General features: G+C 37.3%; 1 protein-coding gene across 5 annotated transcripts in view; it reads right to left on the minus strand.

Annotated features, from left to right (window-relative positions):
- Window positions 1-11,205: 11,205 nt before the first annotated feature.
- APLF (aprataxin and PNKP like factor) overlaps window positions 11,206-20,975 on the minus strand; it is a 91,246-nt gene continuing 81,476 nt past the window's right edge. For all 5 annotated transcript variants that reach the window (XM_014836747.3, XM_044772603.2, XM_070512018.1 and 2 more), the window contains 2 exons: window positions 16,317-16,363; window positions 11,206-11,727 (listed from right to left, as the gene is read on the minus strand). In XM_014836747.3, the coding sequence (XP_014692233.2) occupies window positions 11,525-11,727; window positions 16,317-16,363 (250 nt within the window). In that variant the 3' untranslated portion in view covers window positions 11,206-11,524. The remainder of the gene's footprint in view (window positions 11,728-16,316; window positions 16,364-20,975) is intronic.

A 20,975-nucleotide genomic window follows, 5' to 3' on the forward strand; every position in this document is an offset into this window, starting at 1 on the left:
GGGCACAGTTTGCTTAATCTTAGTTTTGGAACAATAAATTTCTCTTTCAAAACAAAGAGGATGAATTCCAACACTATCCTGTCATTAAGCCAGCATTAACTCGATTAGGGAATATTCTGGACCTTCCCCTTGAGCATCGGGGTGAGGTAAGGGTTGTTTGGAGTCATAATTAGCTCATGTCCTTCAACATAATTAGCTCCATGTCCTCATTTCCTTATCCAGTGGGCAGTAAGTACCATTAGGTAAAAACCAACCTTTTCACTTTGCCCTGCTATAAAACACAAAATCTCAACAATCCCAGGTGTTCACCTGCGGACCTAAGGATGCTGACAGTGGAGGAATCCAAGCACCAAGACATCTGGGAGCACCCAGATCATTCGGTCTTTATGACAGATGCCGAACACCATAGAATTCTAAGAGATGGCCAGGAGAAGGTGAGAGGATTCCTTCCGGGATAAGGGGTGAAGATGCAGCACTTGGCTGGTTCATCCCGTCTTTGTACTGTTCCTCCATCTCCAGCTTTCCCAAACTCTCCACCCAACATTGCTTTACAGGGTTATATTGGTAACTGCCTGGAATTTGGAGGGAACTGGGGAAGTTCAACTATTAAATTTTTTTCTAAGACCCCTCTCTCCTTCAGATTTGGACTAGGGCATTCATTGCTTAACACCCATGGTGTAGGGTATGCCTTGAATCTATAAAATCTCCTAAATTTCTGCCAGTTAAATGATTTTTATTTTAATTTATGTTTTGGCAAAACCCCAGGGGTCATGGGCATAGGGGGATTAGTCGTGGTCACTACAATAGCTCTCATTGACAGAAATGTTATTGAGCGCATCAGAAATAATGCAAGCATGGTTTACCAGGTCTCTGAGGGTTTTATCTTGAGACTGAACTGTCTTTTTCACTGCCAGCCTTGACTGCTATCCCTAGCAATGAGACACAAGCCTCACTGAATACATTCTTATTGTAAGAGTCAGGCAATACCTTAGTATGTAGATTAAATTTGACAGTCCACCCTTACTCCCCTCCCCGTCCCACGTCCATTCCCATTCTCATAGGTAAGTACTGTTAACAGTTATCTGCATCCTGGTCTTTTCTATTGATATGTAAATAAATATACATAAGTACTTCTTCTTTGAATAAATGGAATCATACTGGATTTTCATTTAATAATTTCCTTTTTTTAAAAGCAGCATTTCTTGGTGATCTTTCCATAAGCTACATAAGTCAATCTCCTTCTTCTTAATGGCTGCATAATGCTCCACAGTCTGGCTGCCACACAATTTATTTAACCATTTAACTATTCAAGGAGATTTAGGCCCTTTCCTTTTTTTTTTTTCTTTCTTCTCTCCTTACAGACAGAGCTCTGATGGACTTCTTGGTATATTCATCTTTATAATTGAACACAAATCTTTCTTTTTTTTTTCCTGCTTTATTTCCCCAACCGCGCCCCCCACCGGTACATAGTTGTATATCTTAGTTGTGGGTCCTTCTAGTTGTGGCATGTGGGATGCAGCCTCAACATGGCCTGATGAGCGGTGCCATGTCCGCGCCCGGGATCCGAACCAGCGAAACCCTGGGCCGACACAGCGGAGCGCTCAAACTTAACCACTCGGCCACAGGGCCAGCCCCTGAACACAAATGTTTCTTTAGGACAGTTTCTTAAAATAGGAACAGCTGAGTCAAAGGGCATGCACTTTAAATATTTATAGCTATGGCTAAATTGTCTTCTAGAAAGGCTTGATCAATTAACTCTTGTTATCACTAAAAGTTATCAATAGATTTAAAAACTTGATGGTCAAGAACCATTGCATCATTTTCATTTGTACCTATGTATTAGTGGGGCTGAACACATTTTCACATGACACATTGACGAGCCATTGATCTTCTATGAATTGCCTGATGGTGTCTCTTGTCCATTTTTTTTACATTGTTTGTAGCAGCTTTCTCTGTGTATACATTACATATGCTGCAAATATTTTCTCTCAGTCTGTTGCCCTATTAAAGCAAACAAAAACCCCAAGAGTTTCTTAATTCTTGAGTGAAATATGTCCATTTTTTTCTTTATAGATTCTGAGTTGTGAGTTTTGCTAAGAAACAACATTAGTTTAGGGAAATAGCTTACATTTCCTTCCAATATTTTATTTTCCCCTATGTTTGTTCTTTAATCCATCTGAATTTTATTTTTCAGAATCCAAGGCAAGAGTATAATTTCATTATTTTTCAACTTTCCCCAATTGGTTTAAAATTGCACTTCAATCATAAATTAAATTCATATCTATACCTGGATCTGTTTCTGGAGTCTCTATTCTGTTTTATTCATCTATTTGTCTTTTCCTGCATCAATACCATTTTTAAAAAAGCATTATAGCTCTATTGTTTTGTATAGACATTTTGACGAGGTACTCAAATCTCCTGGTTGTTCTTGTTCAAAATGTATTAATTTGCCTAGTGCATTTTTTCTTCAAGATGAATTTTAGAATTGCAAACTTGTAAAAACTTTAGATTGTAAAACTTTATAAAGAATCCATTTGAGATTTTAATTGGGATAGCACTAAATTTATAGATTAATTTAGAGAGAATTTATATCATTCTTTTTTCCACTTTATTGAGGTATGATTAACAAGAATTGTATATATTTAAGGTATACAATGTGATATGTTGATATATGTATACATTGTGAAACGATTGCCACCATCAAGCTAATTAAGATGTATTTCAACATTGCATTTTCTATCTAGAAATATGGTGCACATTTCCATTTGTCGTCTCTCCTGTCCTTTAAAATTTTTAATACATACTTGTAGATACCCAGTATCTAGTACTGTCCTAGCAGCAGATCTTTGAATATCTTCCATTTCTTCTACAGCTATTGATCTATTCAGATTTTTAAAATATATTTTAAAGTAAATTTAATTGAATTATATTTTTATAGAAAGTCATACATTTATCTAGATTTACAAAATTATTGGCATAAAGTTGTACATACTGCCTTATATCCCTATTTATAGTTCTAATCCTTTTTATTTCTAATATTTGTCCTTTTTTTTTGCCAAGCATCTGTTTTATCAATGATTTCAAAGAATCTATTTTTGTGCCTTATTGATCAAGTCTACCTCTTTTTGAAATCTTTTATTTCAAGATTTTATTTTATTAATTCTGTCATAGTTTCCTTGGGTTTATTTTGATGCTTTTGTCTAGCTTCTTGAGTAAAATACTTAGTTCATTTATTTGTAATCTTTTTTTAATATATACATTCAAGACTAAATATTATTATCCTCCAAGTACATCTTACTTGATATGTAATGTAATTCTCACACTGTTGCTTCTTTCTAAAAAGTTTACAATTTGAACCTAATTTCTTTTTTCAGAAGGATGCTTTTAATCTCTTCGAGCGAGTTCAAAATTTCACATTGGTTAGACTTCAGTTTTCCTATTCTTTGGTGGTTTATTTCTAATTTCATTACACCATAGGAAGTCTTCATTGTGGGCTGCATATATGCAATGCTACCCATGGCACGTCATCTGAGGAAGTTCCCTCGCAGTGTAAATGGAATTGGAGCTGCTAAGCCCACCTAATGAAGTTTAAAATCTCAGAAATAATGTGTGACGCTGGTGGAAGTACTGTACTTATAATTTGATGGTTTCACAGAGTACCAGCTACTTCTCTTCATGGCTTTCCATCTTGTGTGCTTGATGAGAAACGAAAAGTCTCTCAGATTAATTCCAAACTTCAGAATGACCAATTTTCCTTTGAGATGCCTCACATTCTGCTTGATTTTCATTGGTCAGGCTGGACTAACTGCTCATCAGAGATACAGGAAAGTGAGCTTATACTGCCTGTTTTTCCAGAAGCTCTCCTTCAACAGCATCTCATCCTTGATACCAGAAAACACAGAGTATGGGAGTTATAATAAATAGGCAAAGTGGTACTTCTGTTTAAACGGATCATTCAGAAGATCTAACAAAGTGATCTACACTCTACTTCCTCTAGATCAGTGGTTCTCAACTGTGGTTTTGCTGGGAACACTTGTGGAGTTTGTTTTAATATGAATGGCCCATCTGGGAGATCTTGATTTTGTAGATGTGTGATGGAGCTGAAAACCTGTTTAAAGAGCTTCACAGGTGATTCCGATGCATACCTAGATGGAGAACCACTGTTTTAATAAATTTAAATTAAAAAATGTTAACAGAAGTACAACTACCCATTCCTAAACATTCACAACATTCTGAATCTCCCACTCCACAGACTCCTTCTTCCTGTCTATAAAACATGCTCTGTGTTCTGACTGTAAAAACAATACAACACAAACTTCGACCACTTTTGTTCATCTCTATACTTCTCCAGAGTGATCGCAATCAATATCTTTATTTTCTTTCCACTTTTTCTTCCTGAAAACCCTGAGATTTTGCTTCTATCTATGCTACTTATGAGATAATAGAAAATACATAGATTGGTCTTTGTCCCCATTTCCTGGCATAGACCTCCAAAGTCCCTTGTAATTTCCTAAGTGGCAAGAGCACTAGGAGCATCTTTTGTTCTAACGAGCCAACTCTGGGTGGGCTCCTGGTCACCAGACAGATCAAGCCATGATTAGAAGCTTGGAATTCTCAGCTCCGCCCCTCACCCTCCAGAAGCGGGAGAAGGGCTGAAAATGGAGTTAATAATTGACCATGCCTACATGAGGAAGCCTCCATGATATTCCAGTAGTATGGGGTTCAGAGAGCTCCCACATCCACATGCTGGGAGGGTGACGCACCCCAACTCCATGGGGATGAAGCTCCTGCGCTCATGACCCTCCGACATCTCGCCCTATGCATCTCTTCATCTGGCTGTTATCTGTATCCTTTATATCCTTTAATAAACTGGCAAATGTGTTTCCCTGAGTTCTGTGAGCCACTCTAGCAAACTAATCGAACCTGAGGAGATGGCCATGGGAACCTCTAATTTGTAGCCAAATTGGACAGAAGTTGTGAGTAACCTGGGGACTTACTCCTTGTGATTGGCATCTGAAGGGGGGTGGGAGCAGTCTTATGGGGCTGAGCCCTTAACCTGTGGGATGTGACGCTATCTCCAGGTAGATTTCATTTAAAAATAACAATAAACTTATTATACATCAACACAAGTAATATATTTTATTAAAAACAATTTTTTAAAAATTTAGTGAGATGAGTGCCATTGCTTTACATTTTTGTAAATCTCTTTAATGTCTGGCTTAATAAAAGACAGCTGGATTCTCAGTCTGCTCTCCTATGTTGTTTTGCTTAAAGTATCTGGAGAAAATTAGGCCTTTCACAGATACGTAGTTGGAAAAGAAAAATGTATTTTTGAAGGCTTTTCAAATAGTTGTCAATATTATTTTTAATATGTCACCAAAATTTGACAAATGGCAGCTTCAGAAAGGTTAGTTGCAATGTGTAATCTGAAACCACATTAACAAACTTTACACCCTGTTACATTAAGTTCCATTGGTCTATTTTATGCTTTGAATGGATCTTTTACCCATGCCGGATTTTGTAACATACACTGGTCATTTGGAAAATATTGGCTCACTGAGATCTTCCAAATGTTGACATATCTTACTATATTATCAACAATATCATCAGAATAATTTTTAAAGTTTTGGGAACCTAACAACCTCACAATGACAGACACAGATTTTCCCAAATTCTAATTTTTGTTTGAAAGCTTAAATTTTACAATTACAACAAATACTGGTTGTTGTTTTCCTTGAAAAAAGATGCTCACTTAGTTCAGTTTTGAGGAGCTGTCCGCCAAATACTCAAGTTTGAATAACCATAGTATGTCTGCCGGTCGTTCTTTCAAGTAAAAATTTTGTTCTATGAAAGAATCTGCTAGTTCGGTTTGCAACTCAATTATACAAGGGCTTTCCTCAGGATTGAGACTGTATTTCAATATGCAACAAGATGGGATATTCAAATTAGACTCCAACACTCCCTTCTCTGACTAGTCCCATTCTATCCATTATTTGGGAACTGCCTCATCGCCTTTGGAAGCTCTTTGACTGTGGACCCCATGTCTTTTTCTTCCTCCTATCGTCCATAGTATTCAGTAGTCATGTTAGTGAATGAATAAATATCCAATCTTCCCAAATAGATTGTAAACACTTTGAAAATAGGAATTCTATGCTATTCTTATTTGAATTACCAGCACCTAAGACAGGATCTTTTGCACAACTGTGGTTGTTTATGATAAAAAAAAAAGTTTATTATGTACATTATATTAGGATGGCCAATAATGGTCTCAGCATTATTCTTTATCACTTTTCTTTCAATACCTATTGTAGAGGCTCGGCTTCATAAGTTAGGTTTGCAGATTGGTAGGAAGAAACCACACACACACCCCATTACAGGTTCCTACTCAAGAAAGAGAACTTGGTGGGGAATGAGGTGGTCTCACAGAGCAGGGCTGTAGCTGCACGTCGGTGGGCGGTTTCTCCCTCCATGGAGTGTGTTGTGACACTGAACTCTGAACAGATCAGTTGGATAAAAGTCACCATCCATTTATTCTCAGCTTTACATCACCATTCTGGAAAAATTATGCTCATAATCTAACTATTTTCATTACAATGAATGTCTACAACCATCAGGATCTTCTAGTTCTAGAAACCAACAGTGTCAACAAGACCGTCGTCAACCTGGGAGAAAAAGCAGAATCTATACCTAAGTACCATTGAAAAATCTTCGTGTCTCCAGTTTCCCAAGGTCCCAAAAAAACACACCTCCCCTCAAGAGGTGGACAAAAAATTTTTCCTTTTAGAATTAAGCACATAGGTGAGGAATGTATATGTGATAATTCCGACCATGATGGAGGCTGGGATGTAGTTTAAATTCCGTGAACGCTATGATAGGGAGAGTTGGCTCTTATCCATTGTTTAGGACAGCAATTAATTAATGAGTCAAGTTTTTGTTAACACTGCTCTTGAACCCACTGACAACCTAATGTCATCAGCTTCCCTCTATTTTGGAAATCATGGATGCAAATATAGTCCAAATACAAGTAGCAAATTTTCTTTACACTCTAGCCAATTAAGTTACATATTTGTAGATTGATTATACTCCCAAGTGTCTTCAGGTAGATTATGAAAGGCACATCAAACTATCCTTAAAAATAGCTATCACGAGCTATCATATTGCCACCAAGAAGAATATATTCTGATATTAAATGTATTTTTCTTTCTAAAAGACTAGGGTCACTTTTTTTTTTTTAGTAATTTTTTTTTATTAAGCTTATAAAAGTTAACATCCTTGTGAAATTACAGTTGTACATTATTATGAGTCATGTTGTAGGTTCACCACTTCACCCCTAGTGCCCTCCCCCCACCCCCCTTTCCCCTGGCAACCACTGATCAGTTCTCTTTGTCCCTATGTTAACTACCACCTATGAGTGGAATTATACAGAGTTCGTCTTTCTCTGTCTGGCTTATTTCACTCAACATAATACTCTCAAGGTCTATCCATGTTGTTGTGAATGGGACGACTTTGTCCTTTTTTATGGCTGAGTAGTATTCCATTGTATATATATATACCACAACTTCTTTATCCACTCATCAGTTGCTGGGCACTTAGGTTGGTTCCATGACTTGGCTATTGTGAATAATGCTGCAATGAAGATAGGGGTGCATGGAACTTCTGGAATTGCTGATTTCAGGTTCTTAGGATATATACCCAGTAGTGGGATGGCTGGGTCATAAGGTATTTCTATTCTTAACTTTTTGAGGAATCTCCATACTGTTTTCTATAGTGGCTGCACCAGTTTGCATTCCCACCAACAGTGTATGAGGGTTCCCTTTTCTCCACAGCCTCTCCAACATTTGTCACTCTTGGTTTTGGATATTTTTGCCATTCTAACAGGTGTGAGGTGATATCTTAGTGTAGTTTTGATTTGCATTTCCCTGATGATTAGTGATGATGAGCATCTTTTCATGTGTCTATTGGCCATCCGTATATCTTCTTTGGAGAAATGTCTGTTCATGTCCCCTGCCCATTTTGTAATTGGGTTATTTGATTTTTTATTGTTGAGTCGTGTGAGTTCTTTGTATATTATGGAGATTAACCCTTTGTGGGATAAATAACTTGTGAATACTTTTTCCCAATTAGTGGGCTGTTTTTTTGTTTCAATCCTGTTTTCCCTTGCCTTGAAGAAGCTCTTTAGCCTGATGAAGTCCCATTTGTTTATTCTTTCTATTGTTTCCCTCATGTGAGGGGTTATGGTGTCCGAAAAGATTCTTTTGAAGCTGATGTCAAAGAGTGTGCTGCCAATATTCTCTTCTAGAAGACATTGTTTCAGGCCTAATCTTTAGGTCTTTGATCCATTTTGAGTTTATTTTAGTAAACGGTGGAAAAGAATGGTTGATTTTCATTCTTTTACATGTGGCTGTCCAGTTTTCCCAGCACCATTTGTTGAAGAGACTTTCTTTCCTCCATTGTAGGCCCTCAGCTCCTTTGTCAAAGATTAGCTGTCCATAGATGTCTGGTTTTATTTCTGGGCTTTCAATTCTGTTCCATTGATTTGTGCATCTGTTTTTGTACCAGTACCATGCTGTTTTGATTACTGTAGCTTTGTAGTATGTTTTGAAGTCAGGGATTGTGATGCCTCCAACTTTGTTCTTCTGTCTCAGGATTGCTTTAGCAATTCAGGGTCTTTTGTTGCCCTATATGAATTTTTGGATTCTTTGTTCAATTTCTGTAAAGAATGACATTGGAATTCGGATTGGGATAGCATTGAATCTGTAGATTGCTTTAGGTAGTATGGACATTTTAACTCTGTTTATTCTTCCAATCCATGTGTATGGAATGTCTTTCCATCTCTTTATGTTGTCGTCAATTTCTTTCAAGAAGGTCTTGTAGTTTTCATTGTATAGATCTTTCACTTCCTTGGTTAAATTTATCCCAAGGTATTTTTATTCTTTTTGTTGCGATCGTGAATGGGATTGAGTTCTTGAGATCTTTTTCTGTTAGTTCATTGTTAGCATATAGAAATGCTACTGATTTATGTATGTTGATTTTATACCCTGCAACTTTGCTGTAGTTGTTGATTGTTTCTAATAGTTTTTCTATGGATTCTTTGTGGTTTTCTATATATAAGATCATGTCATCTGCAAACAGCGAGAGTTTTACTTCTTCGTTGCCTATTTGGATTCCTTTTATTTCTTTTTCCTGCCAAATAGCTCTGGCCAACACCTCCAGTACTATGTTGAATAAGAGTGGTGAAAGTGGGCACCCTTGTCTTGTTCCTGTTCTGAAAGGGATGGGTTTCAGTTTTTGTCCGTTGAGTATGATGTTGGCTGTGGGTTTGTCATATATGGCCTTTATAATGTTGAGGTACTTTCCTTCTATAAAGACTACGGTCATATTTTGCATTCTTTTTTAATAATAGCTTTAAGATAAATAATTCAGGGGTCAGCCCCACGGCCTAATGGCTAAATCTGGCATACTCTGCTTCAGTGGCCTGTGTTCAGTTCCCGGTCATGGACCTGTGCCACTCATCAGTGGCCATGCTGTGGCAGCAACCCACATACAAAAGAGAAGCAGACTGGCACAGATGTTAGCTCAAGGACGGTCTTCCTTAAGCAAAAAAAGAGGAAGACTGGCAACAGATGTTAGCTCAGAGCGAATCTTCCTCAACAAAAGAAAGATAATTCATATACCATAAAATTCCCCTTTGAAAGTGTACAATTCAGTGGGTTTTTAGAGCATTATGCAACCATCACCACTAATTTCAGAACACTGTTATTACTTCAGAAAGAAACCCTATGCCCTGGCAGCTGCTAATCTACTTTCTGTCCCTATGGATTTGCCTATTTTGGATATTCCACGTAAATGAGTTCATACAATACGTGGCCTTTTGTGTCTGGCTTCTTTCACTTAGCATGTTTTCAAAGCTTATCCACATGGTAGCACGTTTCAATACTTCAGTTCTTTTTTATGGCTAAAAAATATTCCATTGTATGGATATACCACATTTTGTTTCTGTATTCATCAGCTGATAGACATTTAGGTGTTCTTTTTGACGATTATGAATGATGTTTCTATGGACATTGTGTACAAGTTTTTATGTGGACATATGTTTTCAATTCCTTTGGGATATATCTACGAGTGGAATAAGGAACACTTCAAGGATAAATCAGCACAGGAATGAGAATAAGTTCAAAGATTTTTTTCACAGTGTGTCAAGCCCCCAAGACTAAAGGGATATTGGAAGGGGAAAATGAGTTCCCAAATAACAGAAGAGGCAAAGTCAGAATAATAGGTAGTAACAGTCTAGAGAAATGTTCATCTTGTCCTTGCCGTGGTTTAGGACATTTAATATGCGACTACTTGGAAATATATTTAAAAACACTAAGAAAATTATAAATCTGTCTTGTCTTGTATCTTTTAAGACACAAATTCTTAGGTTATCTTAGGATAGAACATATTAGTGTTTAATACTTGGTTAGTGATTTATGATTTCAATACTATAACTACCGCTCTGTATACACAGACCCAACTGTTATTAAAGGTTCTAAACTATATTCCAAAAATCTAAGTCACCCAAAATGAAGAGCATTACAGGGCCTAAATTAGTTTAAGAACAGAGTTACAGAGATATACTTCAGAAAACTGGAGAATAAGGGATTTCTTCAGGAAATAAAAGGCCAGAATCTTAAACACTGGCAGACAAATTGCCACTTTCATCTGAGGACAAAAGAACTAACATCATTTGAGAAAATTACACTTAAAAATCATTTCTATATTCTTAACGTAAAGATAGCATGTTGTGAGTTAAAATAATCAGGCAGGACTTTAGTTTGGAAAAAAACCGTCAAGCTCTTTGAATTTTTCTACCTTTAAGCTCAGACCTACAGTCAATTACAGCTGTGGGACACAGAATAACATCCCCTGTGTGGGGAACCTTTCCCTTCCGCAGTCCAGCTGAATCCATGCTCAGTAGCCATTTGGTACTAATTTCCCCAAGTTTCCAAGAATGAAAGTAGTAAATGAAATTGCAAAACTCACATCTAGGGTACTAGATAAATAATAGCCACTCTCTGATGGCTGTCACTTTTTAAAGCCTGGTTCTGCTTGAAGAATTACTTCAGTAGCAATGAGAGAGACGTGCCTTCCCACCCGTGACGGAACTGCCTGCTTACACTTGCACAGTGTTCCACAGAGACAGACTCTTTGGAGAAAAGACCAAAGTTTTGTGCAACATATGGCTTTTATTTTTTATTACCAACACACAAAGGACATGAAAAAATATCAATTCTTTCTCTTTGACTCTCTGTCTCCTTCCTATTTCCAGGTGCTTTTACATAGGATAGAGAAATCATAGCCACAAAACAAATTCCATCCACTCCACTGAAGGTTGACATTTCAATGTTTCATTTGCAAAGAGTCAATAGTAAAGACATAACTATAAAAAGGAAAACAGTTATTGCTTAAGTGCCTCCTTAGTTCCTGAATTTTTTCCCATAAAGAAGAGTAAATGTGAGCCATATGCTATCACTGCAGAAAAGAGTTACTTTTTTCTTTTCATAAATTTTTTTGCTTCTTTCAAAAGCTCTTCCGTATCTTCCTTCTCTTGGTCTTCCTTTTCTGGTTCCCAGTCAGAATCTTCATCTGTTGGCTCATATTCTTCTTCCTCATCATCTAGAAAGCTGTCATTCAGGTCGTACTCGTTAGGCTGCCCAACATCATCATCTTCACCTGAAATGCTTCTCACTGAAAAATGGAAGTTTGGTACACAACATATCAATCCCACTCAACCTTGGACTGGAGAGGTCTAACTATAAAATGTCTTACTCCATCAAAAAGAATTAATTTTACTTAATACATATCTAACCACTACAAATTTCCAGAAAGGGGACTCAAACGACCATTTATTATTCATTATTCTAACTTCTCCTACCATGAGGCTCCTGAGACTAAAATGTCCCATGAGTAAGGGGCACAGTAATGGCCCCTTAATAATATCATAATTATATTCATGCTACCCTACCCTCTGGGGTGGTAGAATGTATTTTTGTCCCAGTTATTCACTGTCCCTTCTTGTGATATGATTCTCTATTTCCCCACCCCGACTGACAGCAGATTTGGCCACAGACAAGTGACTGCAGGTAGTGCACGCTGCTCCCGAGGAAGAGCTTTGCTGGGGCTCTGCTACTCCTGTTTGCCCTCTGCCAGGAGAACAGCACGGGCCAGACAGGGGCTGATCCTTCAGCCTGGATCCAGGATGAAAACACACTTGGGATGGGGCCACAGCCCCCATGCAGTTGTAATATGAAGGAAAAATACACCTATTTATTGTTGTAAAGCACCAAAATTTGGGGATTATGTGTTATCATAGCAAATCTAGCACAATTGGTTTGACACACCAGAGTCGTGACCAAATGAGAAGAGTTTACATACTTCGGAAAAGTTTAGTTTTATAGATCTAAGATATTCTTACAGTTCATGTTTCAGTAAGACTAGGATTACTATGGCACAATCATTAGAATTTACAGATTTCTAAATAATATTATAATGCTACAATTCTTCTGTCTCCAAATTCATTTCTTCTGTCATCCTGCTTTGTTTTCTTTTCTTTCCAGAGCTGAGCAACAGAGTTGGTTTAAAATAAGGCACTGTGAGAGTCTAGGGTGATGTGGAGCGTTTAAGAGACAAGTAGGAAGAGTCTATCCGGAAATCTTCTGAATGGCAGGGGACAAATTTAAGATACAAGATTTGCTGTTCTCTGTGATGAACAGCAAACGAATGGGTTAAAAATATTAATGCCTGCACTTTTGTATACGCTTTAGTTAATGTCTTCCTAAAATGTTCACACACAATAGACAGATGCAACTTAAATGAAAATCAAGGAATTTGATGAGGAAAAAGGGAGAATGATGACAAAGGAAGTAATTTATCTGTCTTCTTAACACCCACAGCCCGGTACATTTACATTTTTCTTAATACAACTACTTATCCCAGAGAGGATTTGAGACAGCTTATAATAATAATAATGAGGTAATAAAAAAATACAAATAAAAGTAGAAACTAAGAACATAAAAAGCAGAACATAAATATGTCAACCTTGATTTTTAACATAATTATTATAAATTGAGCATAAATTTCTCCCCGAGTTTCTTGGTAGCCAAGGCTAAAAAAGTCTACAACATAACTCACACAGTCCTCCTTAGCATAAGGAACACCAGCTCCTTCAGGGAAATCTTGCATTATACTTATTTGTATACCTATCTTATCCTCTGTAAGCATCTTGAGGGCATGTTTTATGTCGAGCTAATCTCAATTCCCCATATAACTTTTATGACAGAACACATTTAAAAAACATTTGGAGGGTAGTTTGCAGATGGGGAAGAGAGTGAGGAAGAAAGAACATCAATATCTCTATTCTTGTCCATTTTGCTCTTGGAAGTATCTCATATGATATAACTAATGACATCTCAATAAAACGCTTCTTTCAGATTCAGAATTATCTTAGCAGATTTACAAGAAAAACAGACATCAAGCTGAAACAACTCTGGCTCCCCCTCCGACTTTACTGGATGCTCTTTCTGGGTCTCCTTTGCTGGATCTTCCTCCTCTTCCCAACCTCTAAATTTTGGAATACCCAAAGTTTTAGCTGGGACCTCTTCTCTAACACATTCTTTAGATAATTCCATTCAATCTTATATCCTAAATGCCCAAATTTATATCTGAACCATCAAGTGAATTCCAGACTCATGTATCTCCTGCCTATGTATTATCTCTGTTTGGGTGAGTAACAGGCATCTGAAATGTAACATTTCTAGAACACAATTCCTGAGTTGCTTCACCCAAATCTGGTCATTCTTTTACCAGTCTTGAGTATATGACTTCTCCAATCCTCCAACCTTCAATTGTTTTGGCAAGAAACCTGGAGTCATCTTTGGATGTCCCCCACTGAAAATCCAATATCCAATAGGTCAAGAGATCCTAGTGGCTCTACTCAAAATACATCCACCACTTCTCACCACAGCACTCTAATACCCTGGTCCAAATACTATCGTCTTCTCCCTGGCCTATTCCAATACCCTCATAACTGGTTTCCCTGCTTCCCCTCTAGTCTATTCTCCACAAAGAAGCCAGAAAACCTTCCAATATCTTTCTATCTCACTCTGAATAAGATCTGAAGTCCATACTCGTAGGTCTTGGCCTTCAAGACCCTATACAACTGGCCCATTGCTAACTTTTCTGATTTCATCTGTCATTCTCTGCTTACTCTCTTTGTCTCAATTCCACCTTCTCTTCACTGCTCCTTGAACAGTCCAGGCAGGTTGATCTCCAGGGATGCTGAAGTCACTATTCCCATTGCCTCGCATACTGTTCCCTTGGATAATAACCTGGCTTGCTCTCTTCTTAAGGCCTTTGTTCTAATATCAAATTATCAGAGTCCTTCTTTTACTATCCTATCTGAAATGGTACCTCTTCCCCACATACACACCCTTGCCATTCTGTCCTCTTACACAGCTTTATTTTTCTTCTTAGCAGTTATCACCACGTGACCTCACATAATTGTTTACACGTGTACTGTCCACCTTTGTAAAATTCTACAAATACAGAGCATTCTCTCTATTGTATCCTCAGCTCCTACATGTAGAAGGCACTTAATATATATATTTGTTGAATATATATGAATGGATGAACAAACAAACCATTTGCAAATCAAGGGGCTTTAAGCCTCAGTGAACCCTGGAAATCTTTAGCAACTTATTGGGCAGGCTCATTTGTTGAAACAATAAGGCCAGAGTAATCAGAAAAATCCCATTTGTTTCCTCAAAAAATTGTTTACACCTATAAAATTACCATTTACATTCGATGTTTAAATTTACACATTCATGTTCTTTTAATAGGAGGTTACGAATCTAACAAAACCATCCATAACAGAACTGGCTGTGGCTGGTAGTCAAATTTCATCCACTTTGTTTCACATGGACAGGCACTGTAACTGGGCTGTAAGCGAAAGCACGCGAGGAGCCAAAGTCACGACCGGGGGGGAGTCAGCTCCAGAATTCAGCTCTACGTCCTCTGTAAGAGGTGCCATGTTGACACTTCTTAAGAGGGTTTTAAATGCTGACATGAGATTATCTTTGTGGAATCAATTAATTAATGGACCCTCTTACAGCAAATTCAATTAGTGATTTTAATACTCCACAATACAAATGCCATCTAGATGGGAGTTTACCTTTTTTTGTTCAATTGCCGAAGGTGTTTTTAGAGAAACAGTTTCTGTCTTTCAGTGTAACTGGGTCATAAAGATAACAAGACTTTATTTACTTGGGAAATGCTCTGAATCAGTGTACTTGTTGATCTAAATTATTACACGATTTCCTGAATCATGGGTACAATCTCAGGAAGCAGGGTTCTGAAATAAGTATGACTAGTACCTAACGTAGGAATTGGTCCCTGCCTTACATAAATGATACAAAGAAGGCAGAATTTGTTAAAGGGAAAAAATATTAGAGTTTGGAAACAGAAGGTACAACAGACTGATGTAAACAAGACCCATGGACATTTGATAGTTGCTTCTCTGGTGTCAATCTCCCTTCTCCTGTTCCCCTAACTTAAGTTTCTATTGGGGACCCCTGTGGTTCTGAAGAAGGTCACTCTACCCTGGTTCCAGGGGTACAAATCAGTGGTATAGTTATTGGTTCAAGAGTAAGAATGGGATCTAAGATAGTAAAAAAAGTGAATTTCATGATTTTTCCTAGGAATAGTGAGATCCAAAGTTGTATGTGTGTGTGTCTCTCTCTCCTTAGATGTAAACACAGGTGCGTATCGTCCCAGCTGAATAAGGACGCATACAGTCCCTTAGTGGGGAGGAGCCAGTCTTAGGATAATAATCACCTCTCTAAAGACAGCATTATGGAAGGAAATTGGGTCCTTGGTGACATTATTGACACTATTAATAATTAATAATTATTGACATTATTAATGAGCCAAAGCAACAAACTTTGTCTAAATCCAGCCCTACTTCTGGACTTTTTAGTTAGAGAAGTCACTAAGTTCTCATTATCATTTAGGCCAGTTTGAGATTTTGTTTTCAGTACATGCAAACAAAAGAATCTTAACAAATACAAGGATAAATACATATTGTTGGATAATGATTGTAGAAAACATCTTCTATTTAAAAAATTTATCATTTTTTTAAGAAAAATCACTAAAATTATCAATTCAACAAATTCACAGAGCAGATTAAAAAACTATTCACAATAACTGGAAACTCTATCTAGGTTTAACAGGAGAATCATTTGAAGGTTTCATTTTGAGTTTTCTGAAGTAAAATGACTTACTTGAAAGTGTACCATGTCTATATTCTATCTTGTGCTGGGGGTTCTTCCTGAAAAAAACAAAACAAAAGAAAGCAAAAATAAGACCTAGTTTTTCAACCACTAGAAATTAATAAAACTATTTAAATTAAACGAGAACACTCACTAACCTACAAATAAAATTAATAAGCCTCTTATTCAAAAAATTTTTTTGCTATTGTTGTTGTAGACTATAGTCATCATGCTGTACAAAACATTTGCATTTGAATTACAATATTTATTGAGTGCCTACTCCATATGAGGCATATTTCTAGATGCAAAGATAGAGTGGTTAACCAGACAAAGCTCTTCCCTCAGGACTTACACTCTAGAGAAAGACAGTATGAGACAAATAAAATATATCACATTCCTAAAATACAATATATTATATTTCTAAAATGTCAATGTCATGTATCACATATATTAAAAAAAAAATGTAGGGGGGCCAGCCTGGTGGCACAGAGGTTAAGTTCACATGTTCCGCTTTGGTGGCCCGGGGTTTGCCAGTTTGGATCTTGGGTGTGGACCTATATGTACTGCTTGTCAAGCCATGCTGTGACAGGTGTCCCACATATAAAGTAGAAGAAGATGGGCATAGATGTTAGCACAGGACCAGTCTTCCTAAGCAAAAAGAGGAGGATTGGTGGCATATATTAGCTCAGGGCTAATCTTCCTCAAAAAAAAAAAAAAGTAGAGGCTGGCCTCGTGGCTTAGTGGTTGGGTTTAGTGTGCTCTGCTTCAGTGGCCCGGGTTTGTGGGTTCAGATCCTGGGCACAGACCTATACCACTTGTCGACCATGCTGTGGTGGTGACACACAGACAAAATAGGGGAAGACTGGCACAGATGTTAGCTCAGGGCTAAACTTCCTCAGCAAAAAAAAAAGTAAAATAGTATATAAAATATATAACACAAAATATCAGATACGTGCGTGTGTGTGTGTGTGTGTGTGTGTGTTTAATGTCTAAAGGAAATTTTTAAGGCTCTTCTTGAACCCAATACAAAAGCATTTAAGTCATGTCTCTCCAAAGAACTCCAATCGTTATGAGAAAACAAGAAAGTCAATTTGCATTAAGAAATTTATATGACATATTCCAAAGTCAAAGAGAAACTACTGTGTGAATCTCTACTATTGATTATATGTTCTTATGATCCCTATTATTTTATTTGTTAAATAAATGTTTGGGTATCCTATATATACAAAACATTCTCCAGACAATTCAAAATTGCCCAGGCAGCAAAACTCCAAAGCAGTAACTAGTTGATCATGATCCACCTGATGAGGACCTCGCAGGAGACTGACACAGGAAAGCTGGGGTACACTGTCAATAGGTAAGTGCAGAGGTGCACAGCTCATATGAAGCTGTTGTGAGGATCCATGAGGAATGCACAATAAGTCCTTAGTCTAAGAGCATGGTAAGTTGTAAATAATTAATGTTAGCCATTGATCCATTCATCATTGGTTCAAGAAATAGTCACCGGGCAATTATTGCATGCCAGGCTCTGTGTCAGGTGTCAGTGACATTTCGTATTGCTAATATCTCTTCTTTTCTGGTAACTTTTCCTACAATATGACTGTTAAACACAGTACAAGAGTGCAACCACACCGTTAATTAGGGTCATAACTCAACAGTTTTGCAAAGTGGAAAGAAGGTTCAACATGAAATTGTGTGTTTGGGGTAATTAACCCAAATTTGACCTTTTGATGGAAAAGAAACTTGTATGAGAGAAATAAACTGGACAACTCAAATGTGATGAAGAGAGCTGCACAGGAACAAACCGCAGCGATGACCTGCAGGAAGAGCGTCCCCCCGGACACCCGACCCAGGTCGCCGACTTGTTCGCTTCAGTCTTTATTAAAGTACATTAACGCGGGACATCGGGGGAGGAAGAACAGAAAATGAGGGACACTAATACCAAAGGTCTTCTTCACCAGTAATCTAGAAAAAGACTGCTAGCCATTTGAGATTATTTTCGGTAAACCTTTTTTTTATTGTGGTAAAATACACTGGTAGCTTTTTATTTTGAAAACATTTCAAACTGACCGAAAAGTGGCAAGATTAGTACACTGAAGTTCCATATACCTTTACTGAGATTCTTCAGGTGTAACATTCTACACGGATGCCTCGTTATTACTATCTATCTACAGGCATTTGAGAATTTAAGGCTTTTTCTCCACCCTTTTAAGATACTTTTTCTTCAGGCACCACCAGTCCCATTTTTCCCTGCTTTGCCCTTACCAGAGCAGGATTACTGAAAAGTTAAACATGGTCTTCATTGTTTGCTACTGGAGCCTCCTTCAAAAGCTGCTTTAGAAACTCCCAAATAAGTAAATGTCAAGCTTTAAAAACAGGTACAGAAAATGGAACCAAGAGAGTTAACAGAGACTCAAGTAGACTTTATGCACCAAACGCCAGTTAAAAGACTGCTGACATCAGTTCTAGAAAAAGACTGAAAGCAAGAGTAACTTTTTAAAAATGCAAAGTGCAGACACAGTATCAGAAAATGGAGTGGGGAGACTGGTTCAGCCTTAAAGTTGCAAAAGGTAGTGGCCATTCTCTGCTGTCTTGGAACAAATCCACAACTGCTCTCGCCCGCTCATCTACACAATCTCACATCAACTAGGAAAAGGCAAGCCTTTTCAGAAGAAATGAACAGGAGAAAAGTTTTACACTTGGATATTCCAAAAAGCAAGAGTAGAAAAACGTATCATGAAAATTTGCACTCAGAACACGAAAAGATCTTCAGCTCTGTGTGCAGATTTTCATCCGCCTTTGAGGGGGCAAAGGTGTTTGAGGCTCTGAGAATAGTTTCCATCCTTTCCTAGAACTGGCTAGTTTCATAAAAAGACAAGTGTAAGACTGCAATAGACCAGAAGAAACTAGTTGAGTTGGTGCTTTTCCACATTTAACTTAGAGATCAAATTTCCAATTTAAAACAAAAGCATTAATTAATATCAATAAAGTTTTTGTTTGAAAGTGAAGAAAAAAATATCATCTGTGACAGGTTCAAAAGTTCCCTGTTTTGGATAGTTTCAAATATTCTTATTTGTTGATGACAAATATCACTCTCAGAATGGACTTTATAAGAAAATGAGCCAAAACAGAAAAGATATCACATGCAAAAGCACATACTCAAAATAAAAACAAATTTAGATGTTTTATTTACATGGCAATTTAAATGTTAAAAAAATTTAAATATTCTGAATGTTAAATTCTTAAATTATACTGTCCTTCAAGGTCCCCCATAATCTCAGTCCCAACCTTTATTTGTGGCCCAATCCTTCATCTCTACTGTAGGAGAGGAGTTTTTGATTCTTTGCCACTGATAGGCGCTTGCTCACAGTCTTTTTGCCAAGACTACTCTTCTAACTGCCTAAGTTCAAATCATACCTCCTTCAGGAAGGCACCTCTGATCACCACTGGAAAACATCTCTAGAATGTATTGTCTTTCTCTACCATTTGGTACTTAATTTCTTATACTGTCATTTAAATGTTCAACACAAATGTGCGTGTGTGTGTATTATCTCTATCATCTGTCAGATGAGCTGTTGGAGGCCATGGGGTTTTTCTTACCTCTTTTAATATATTCTAAAGCACTTACAACAGCACCTTTTATAAGGGGACATTCAACTATACTTTTCATAAATTAATCTATCTACTAGAGTACAATCACCTTTTTTCCTCAAAAATTTTTTAATTAATCTTTTACATGAATTTCCAAAACGATGGACTCCTTTATATTTCTCTATTTAATAGGAAAAAAAGACATTTGTTTTTGCTACCTTTACTAATATTTCTTAAAAAATAATTGTTCAAAAGAACTTGCAAGAAAATGTTTAATACAGATCACAGTTTAAAATTCTCATTGATCAGAGGACAAAAAAGTAGTTTCTAATAATTTCTAGACTGATAATGTTTTCTTGAGTTAATATTAATAATTTTTTTTAGTAAATCCTAATCTCTGGATCCTGATGTTTTCAGAAGACTATCCTTTGACACGCAGTTTTTCTTTGGAAATAAGCCAGAGAATGCCTATCCTCATTAGGTTGAAAGGAATGTCAATGTGCTAAAATTGCTTTGCACTCACACTCAAAAAGTTAATCATCAAAGCACTCACTGACTCTTTTTACACAAACCTAAGACTAAAATATGTTAGAATTTCCTGCCATTAACAATTCATATTACTTCCCCAGGAAACAATGAAAATCTGACAATCACATTAAGCAGACTCCATTGCAATCAGGCTCCTAAGATACTGGCTGCTCAGCATCATAAGACACTTAGCTCGTCAATCAATCACATGGGGCAACAAGGAACACAGAGTCCTCGTATGCTTAAGAGACAGATGCCACTGTGTCTTGGACCTCTTCTCATCTGGCTTGTTAAACTTTCTATCACCAGCATTCTGTCGTGAAAGGGGCTCAGGTTCCAGGAGCAGAAGAGCTGAGTCTGCATTTAAACTACACTGTTTCCCGGCTGCACATCAGAGGAAGCTCTATGAACCAAGTCTCCACTTCGTCACCTGGGAAGCAGGGACGACACCACCTACTTCCCACAGCGCTGGTCCAAGGGTCAAAGGAAGTCATGTGTGTAAACATCTGTAGGCTATTAAGCATTTACAGGTATCAGCTATTTTTATAGAAA

Source organism: Equus asinus, chromosome 6 (genome assembly GCF_041296235.1).
Source record: "Equus asinus isolate D_3611 breed Donkey chromosome 6, EquAss-T2T_v2, whole genome shotgun sequence".
Classification (NCBI taxonomy): domain Eukaryota; kingdom Metazoa; phylum Chordata; class Mammalia; order Perissodactyla; family Equidae; genus Equus; species Equus asinus.